This window comes from Aethalodelphis obliquidens, unplaced genomic scaffold, assembly GCF_003676395.1.
Source record: "Aethalodelphis obliquidens isolate GAN/ISIS:26980383/991018 unplaced genomic scaffold, ASM367639v1 scaffold42, whole genome shotgun sequence".
Classification (NCBI taxonomy): Eukaryota; Metazoa; Chordata; class Mammalia; order Artiodactyla; family Delphinidae; genus Aethalodelphis; species Aethalodelphis obliquidens.
In genome coordinates this window covers 3,140,604-3,148,816 of record NW_020837986.1, presented here as the reverse complement: position 1 = coordinate 3,148,816, position 8,213 = coordinate 3,140,604, and the positions used below count along the sequence as shown (strand labels likewise).

The 8,213-nt window shown below is 42.0% G+C and overlaps 1 protein-coding gene across 1 annotated transcript; it reads right to left on the bottom strand.

The window, feature by feature from the left end:
* Positions 1–3,545: 3,545 nt before the first annotated feature.
* Positions 3,546–4,068, bottom strand: GTSF1L (gametocyte specific factor 1 like). The gene is given in 2 exon segments (XM_027078266.1): positions 3,546–3,599; positions 3,601–4,068. Coding segments are annotated over 2 exon segments (465 nt in total). The 5' UTR covers positions 4,012–4,068.
* Positions 4,069–8,213: the final 4,145 nt, after the last annotated feature.

Sequence of the window (8,213 nt, the reverse complement as noted above, 5' to 3'; positions counted from 1 at the left end):
AAACTACCCGTGCTGACTGGGTAGTTATAGTTGGTTCATTCTCATGACTGTATTGTGTTTCATTGTGGGACATTTCCATACTACGCCCGTTTCTCCTGAAGGACAGGTGGAGTGTTTTCAGGTTGGCATTATAAATAGTGCTGCTGTGAACAGCTGTCCTCATCTTTTGGCAAACTCACGTACATATTTCTGGTTTCTACAAATTTAGGAGTAGAGCTGCTGCGGATCGGTTCAATTTCATTAGGCCACTTGCCACTTACTAGCTTTGTGAACCAAGGCAAGTTAATGAGCTTCTTTGAGACACTTTTCACGTCTGTATATTGGAAATAAAAGTACTTTCCCCTCAGGATTGTGCCTGGGACAAGGCACCTGCCCCAGGGTCGCCCCCCTTTCTTTCCTCCTTCCTCTGCTGTGCCAGAGCCCCCTCTGCCTGAGCACATGGCTTTTCTGCCAGGCTCCTCCTTTGCCAGGAATCCTCAAACATGAGATTGGAAAGTTCGCCCGCTACCCAGGGCTGCGGGGCCTACCTTTCCCCAGCCCATTCGGCTCTGATTCAATCACTGGCGCCCAGCCCAGCACTGGCTTGCTGTGGTCACCGTCACCGCTCGCTAACAAGTGTTTTTTTAATTTATTTATTTTTGGCCGCCCTGTGTCTTCGTTGCCACGTGCCAGTTTTTCTCTTGTTGCAGCGAGCGGGGGCTACTCTTCGTTGCGGTGCGCGGGCTTCTCATTGCGGTGGCTTCTCTTGTTGCGGAGCACCACCTCTAGGCGCGCGGGCTTCAGTAGTTGTGGCTCGCGGGCTCTAGAGCACAGGCTCAGTGGTTGTGGCTTACGGGCTTAGTTGTTCCGCGGCATGTGGGATCTTACCAGACCAGGGCTCGAGCCCGTGTCACCTGCATCGGCAGGTGGATTCTCAACCACCGCGCCACCAGGGAAGCACTCAGCAAAACTAAGAAATTCACATCAGTAGAATGCTGTTAACTAAACTACGGGCTTTATTTGTATTTCACCAAGTTTTCCACTAATATCTTTTTCTGTTCCAGAATCCAACCCAGGATACCACATTGCATTCAGTATATATATATATATATATATATATACACATACACTATATACATGCATATATAGTTTATCTTACTATCTCTCTTATTTTTATATAAATTTGAAATCTTCTATAATATATTTTTAAAATATATATTGCATATAAATATATATTTATATATTTAAACCTCTTAATTAAAAATATAATATATAATATACATTTGTAATAATATATAATATACATTTGTACATAATATATAATATAATATATATATGCTTAAATTTTTAAAAATTGAAGTATAGTTGATTTACAATATTGTGTTAGCTTCTGGTATACCGCAAAGTGATTCAGTTTTTTATATATATATATATATAAAAAACTGAATATATATATATATTCTTTTTCATATTTTTTTCCATTATAGTTTATTATAAGATATTGAATATAGTTCCCTGTGCTATGCAGTAGGACCTTGCTGTTTATCTATTTTATGTATAATAATTTGTATCTGCCAATCCCAAACTCTGAATTTATCCCTCCCCCAATATATATTTTTATAATATATCTAATATATTTTATATATTAGATATAATAGTAAATATATTATAAAAATATATTAAAATATATTTTAAAACTATTTTTATTATGGGAGATTTCAAATTTATATATGTATTTTTAAAACTTTTTATTAAAATAGATAATATATGTAATTTATATAAAATATATAATATTGTATGATATATCTTTATATTAAAATATATTGTAAATATATTAAAATATATTTTAAACTATTTTTATTATGTAAGATTTCAAATTTATATAAAAATAGAGAATAGTAAAATGGTAAAATAAACACATTTATATAAAAGTAGAGAGAATGTAAAATTTATTTACTCAGCTCCAACAATAACTAACTCATGACCAATTTGTTTTATTCATTCCCCAAACCAAATTACTCTTTTTTTCCTGGTCTTGTTTTTTTTGTTTGTTTGTTTGCGGTACGCGGGCCTCTCACTGTTGTGGCCTCTCCCGTTGCGGAGCACAGGCTCCGGACGCACAGGCTCAGTGGTCATGGCTCACGGGCCCAGCCGCTCCGCGGCACGTGGAATCTTCCCAGACCGGGGCACGAACCCATGTTCCCTGCATCGGCAGGCGGACTCTCAACCACTGCGCCACCAGGGAAGCCCTCCTGGTCTTGGTGACCTATAGTTTGCAGCTATATGCCCTACACACCACTTTCTTATTTCACCTACTTCCTATGTGGCAATTCTCTAGTCCAAGCATTTTATTAACCATGGAATTTCAAGGGCCAACACCCAGAACTTCTCCTTTTTTCCAAGAAGAAATCTTTATGTAACACTTTGTAGAAACAGTTGAAGGGGCCAGGGGTGACAAAGTTATGAGTACTTAAAAAAAACTTAGCAGTTAAGACTTCCTTCTGAAAAATTTCAAAAGATTTAAGTCTTTTGCTGTTTTAGAAAAAATGTGTATTTTAATTTTTTGACCAGATGATGCATTCAAGTGTGTTCATATATAAAAGTTACTATAGGTAAAAACTCTCTCTTCCCTGTCCTGCAATCACCTAGTTGTCTTCCCTGGGGCAGCTGACGTTAGGGAAGAGGGCAGCACATATTTTCTGTAAGGGATCAGACAGTGAACATTTCAGGCTTTGTGGGAAGACCCCTGTACTAATGTACCCTTGAAGAGAAATTCTATGCAAGTACAAGCACATCCTTACACAGTCCTCTTCCACAAATCTACAAAAACAGTGACATGGACTTGGCTTTGATCAGTTGCAGTAGGGCTTGGCATACAACAGACCACAGGCCAAATCCAGCCCATCACCGGTTTCTGTAAACAGTTCTGTTCGTGGTCTACATATTTCCTGTGGCTGCTGTCATGTTACCAAGGCAGAGCTGAATAGTTGTGACAGAGACCATATGACTCGCAAAGCCTGAAATATTTACTCTCTGGCCTTTTATAGAGAAAGTGTGCTCGTCTCTGAGTTAAACAACATGTCTTAGCCTTTCCACGTCTTACGAAAGAGTGTCCTCGCTCTTTTTTCACGGCAGCATACTATTTCATCACCTGGCGGCACCATAATTTATTTCATCAAATACTCCCAACGGATATTTAGATCAGTTCGGACCTTTTGCTGCTACACATGATGCTGCCATGAATACCCTTGTTCTTACCTCATTGTCCACATGTGTGAATATATTACAGGATGAAAACCCAGAAGTAGAATTACTCCATCACGTTGATAATTTTTATAGCTATTGTCAAATTGCCCTCCAGCAAAGTTTACCAACTTACGTTCTCTTACCAATGTTATGAAAGTGCCCATTTTGTCCCATTTTTGTCAGCAGAGTGTTATTAAACCTATCTGTTAGGTAAAAAGGAGCATCCCACTGTAGTTGACTTTGTATGCCTTTTATTCTGGTGAGTTGCATCTCCTTTCATGCATTTAAGACGCCTGCATCTCCTTTCTGCGGCTGGCGGTTTACTCTCCTGGTCTGATGATCTTCTGGCGGGGGGGTCAGGGATGGGGTGTGGTCCTCTCTCTCTGACTCTCTCGTGTCGATTTCACAAGTAAGCTTTTGGGGAACAAAAGTCTTAAGGACAAACATGGGGTGGGAATTCGTGCTATCTACATTCCAGACATCAGAGTTGGGGAGCCAGCGGGACACTGGAGGGGTGTTTCCGTTCTGCTCTGAACTTGGAAGGCTGAACTTCAGAGGGCTCAAGCTGTCCTCTTCCTCCACTGTGCTTCTGTTGACACAGGCAGCCTCATGCTCCTCCAGCTTTTTGATGGGGAACACGTGGCAGGCGTTGTATTTGCAGCTGGCCATCTTTTTAGCTTTTTTGGGGTTCTTTCTCCTGCATGATGCCAGGTGGTATTGAAATCTTCTGAGTGGGATTCGGTGTTGAGGGTTGTAAGGGCAAATTTGTAAGGCTTCTGGCTCCATGGGAAATAGTTCTTGAAGCAGAGGAGTCCGATGCCCGGAGTCAGAATGAAATGTCCTTCGTGGAAAAGCCCTTTGGTAAGAAAGACGGAGCAGTCCTCTGCCAGCGTTGGCCCTTGGAGCTCTGTTGGCGCATGTCAGAACAACCTGTGCTCCCTGCTCTTTGAGACCACGAGCGGTGGGTTGAAGAAGGACAAGGGGCTATTAGGAGCAGCTGCACAGAGAGCAGACAGTCATCAAATGGCACATGAGACAGAAGAACCACACAAAACAGATGCAAGAGCCCAAACCACAGCAGCCCCTCAGGCAGGTGAAGAAGGTATGTGGCAGCCCGCCCTTGCCTCTGACTCAAACTATGTGATGTCTCGGGGCAGTCACGGACAGTCACAATGGGCAGCGTGTGTCATCAGAAAGAGGCTGCTTGTTGCCCATCGCTTTCAAGGGACAAGGTGGGCTTGGGGGAAGCTGCCATTCAAAACTGTTGTCTTTTTCTTAAATTGAAGTATAGTTGATTTATAATATTGCGTTAGTTTCTGGTGTACAGCAAAGTGATTCAGATATATATATATCTGAATATATATATATATATTCTTTTCCATTATGGTTTATTACAGGATATTGAATATAGTTCTCTGTGCTATACAGTGAGACCTTGTTGTTTATCTATTTTATATATAATAATTTGTATCTGCTAATCCCAAACTCCTAATTTATTATTTACCTGTCTTTAAACCTACATGTTTAATATAATTTCTGATATATTTGGATTTAAACCTACCATCTTATTTTGTGCTCCCTAGCCTACTCTTTGGTTCATTTTTTTTCTCCTTTCTTCCCTTATTTTAAATAGACGTTAAAAAAAACCTTCCCATTTCTTTCACTATTTTGTAAGTTATGCATTGTAGAACTAATCCTTTCGTGGTTACTCTACAATGAAAACATTTATAGATAACTTATCAAGGCTTAAAGTTGATAAGTATTCCCTTCTTCCTGGATAATACAGGGCTTTTCCTTCATTTGCTTCCCTCCTGACTTATTATGTTATGTTCCCTGTATTTCAGCCTAATTTTAAAGGAAGCGTCACAAGATGGTATTGCTGGTTTGTTTACACTTGTGCTCACATTTACTTCTATCTGCTTTTGCATCTCAGACTCACCACGTGGGATCACTTTGTTTCTGCTCAAAGTTTTCTTTTTTAAGAATTTCCTCTTGACAAACACTTTCGATTTCGTTTGTCTGAAAGTGTATTTATTTCACCCTCCTTCTCGAAGTTATTTTTGCTGAGAGTAGTTGTGCTATTTTCTTTCTTCATGTTGAAGCAGAGCCCAGTTTCTTTCTAACTTCTATCCTGTGGTTAAGAATTCAGAATCCCATGGTTACCTCACTTTTTTTGAAGTGAATCTATGTCTTTTCATAGGTCTGTTTCAAAGAACTTTTCTTTATCTTTGGTTTTCCTACAGTTTCACTACGATGTCGACCTGTGGATTTCTTTTTATTTATTCTTTCCTTTTATTTGTTGGTTGGACCTCAGGAATCTATGGATTAGTGTCTTTCATTTGTTTTGGAAAATGGTCAGGCATTGTCTCTTCAATTATCGCTTCTACCTTATTCTTTTACTTCCACTGAAATGATAAATGCTCATTCTACTGACATTTCATTGTCCAAAGTGAGTTTCATGGCCACACCTAACTTCAGGGGTTGAGGAACTACAGGCCTGTCATATGCACAGAAGGAGGCGAATAGGAACTTTGACAAGAGTCCTAAGAATGTCCCCATTCTGTTCTTTTTGTCACCAGTATTTTTTTCACTTTTCTCCACACATACAGAGCATGCCTTCTCCCCAAGAGAGAAAACCCAAAGTCCTAGCTCAGACTTGGTGAAAAACGCTCAACCAGTGCTCACTGGGGGCTTCCTGGGTTCTGGCCAGGACCTTACTCTGCACTGATGGGAATCCTAGTGTCTCCAACGAAGCTAAGCTGTCCCCTGTGAGGAATGAGAGACCTGCAGAGTCATGCTTGCTGTATCCCACCACCAACTTGAATGTCCTATACACAAGCACGGCTCCTGGTATACTTTGCTGAGAAGGAGTCCTTGGTAAATTGTAACTTCCACACCATTTACGTGACAGCCCATTTCCTCTAAGCCTGCAACCCAGTATTGAAGGAACTCTTGGCCCTACTGGGAGCTAACTAGTGGTTCAGCATCTGCTCTGATGTGTCCCCAAAGCCCAGGATGGTGTTTGTTGATGATGTTGACAATGTTTTTTTGTTCCCAGTCCCATGGCCTCTTTCATGCTTGTGACCAGGGGTGGCCCAGACTCAAGTGATTCAAGCATCTGTAAGTCTGCTAATGGAGATGATAATGAAAGCATTTCTTCTGTCACTGAAATCCACATAATGAGGAACAGGGCATTAGCTGTTGTAGGTTTCTTTGTGGCCAAGGACCCATTAGCGGGGCAGGCTAACATTTAATCCATTACAGAGGGAGGGAAGGCCTGGCTTGTTAATGTTTTTCACAGACGTCTTGAATGGTCCTCCAGCCTGCAGCCTTCTCCAAGCATCTACTTCATGCCTGGGACCTGACAGGTCACTCACCATGGCAACAGGAGGGGAGAGAGGGATGCAGACACACCTGTCTGGGCAGCAGTTCTCAGGCCTGTGCATGTCAGAGACTAATAAAGCGAGCGAGGTCAGATCTGCTTTCTCTCCCTCCCTTCCCACTCTGATCATCTTGAGAGATGCTGCCAACAGCTGGAAAAGCAGGCATGGAGAAGAGGTCATAGAATGTGCAGAAACAATGTTTCCTGAAGATGAAAACTTGTGTGTCTTGGCCAGCCGAGTCAGCAATTATCATTAGGGGGTGGGATGGAGAATCAGAGTCACTATGAATCCGAATCCTTCAGGCTTGGAGAGAATTCTTTTTTTGTTTGTTTGTTTATTTATTTTGGCTGTGCTGCGCAGCATGCAGCATCTTATTTCCCTGACCAGGGATCGAACACCTGCCCCCTGCAGTGGAAGCACGGAGTCCTCCATTCCCTGGAGGGACCTCCAGGGAATTCCCTCGGAGAGACTTCTGATGACATTCAGGCCAGCTTCTCTCCCAGTGCCAGCATCCCCTTCCAAGCATCCCTGGAGGAAGATCATATACTGATGGGGTGCTTCCTACCCACCCCCCCGCCCCGAACTTTCCCTTGTTAGGTTTACACTATAGTGTGCAATAGTCACACAATTATGTCTAAAGCAACAATCTACATACTTTTTTTTTTTTTTTTTTTTTTGCAGTACGCGGACCTTTCACTATTGTGGCCTCTCCCGTTGCGGAGCACAGGCTCCGGACGCGCAGGCTCAGCGGCCATGGGTCACAAGCCCAGCCTCTCCGCGGCATGTGGGATCCTCCCGGACCGGGGCACGAACCCGTGTCTCCCGCATCGGCAGGCAGACTCTCAACCACTGCACCACCAGGGAAGCCCCTGCATACTTTAATTTAAAAGTACTTTATGGCTAAAGAATTCTAACCATCATCTCAGCCTTCAGGGAGTCGTAATATTTTTACAATAGTAACATCAAAGATCACTGATAAGACAGATCACCATAACCCATATAATAATAATTTAAAAGTTTGAAATATTGCCAAAATGGCCAAAACGTTACACAGAGACATGAAGTAAGCAAATGCTCTTGGAAAAATGATGCCAATAGACTTGCTCGATGCAGGGTTGTCACAAACTTTCCATTGGTAAAAAACGCAATAAAGCAAAGTGCCCTAAAAACGAGGTATGCCTGTCCCATGACCCTTCATAAGTAGCTGATCCTCAAGAAATAAGAGAAAACCTTAAAACAGGATTTTCTGAAATACGTTCTAGCTGCTCGAGGTGGTATGAGGTGTTGGGAGAAAAGGCTGCACTCAGGAGACACTGAGCGGGGCAAGGTCCATGGTGGTTCTGCCTGAGGACTTCTGGGTCCATGCTGGTGGCACTGGGATCACCAGAGCTACTTGCAGGACCCATGCTCCAAGGAATGTCAGCTTGGAAAAACTAAGTTCAGTGTCATAAATAAATACAAACAGAAAAGACATTTCATTCAAGCATCTGTAAAGAACTGACAGAAACGGATGCCATTCTAAGCCACAAAGACAACCTCCGAGGTACTAACAAGCAGTATTTTTCCAGCCACATTATCTGACCACAAAGCAATAAAAAAAAAAAC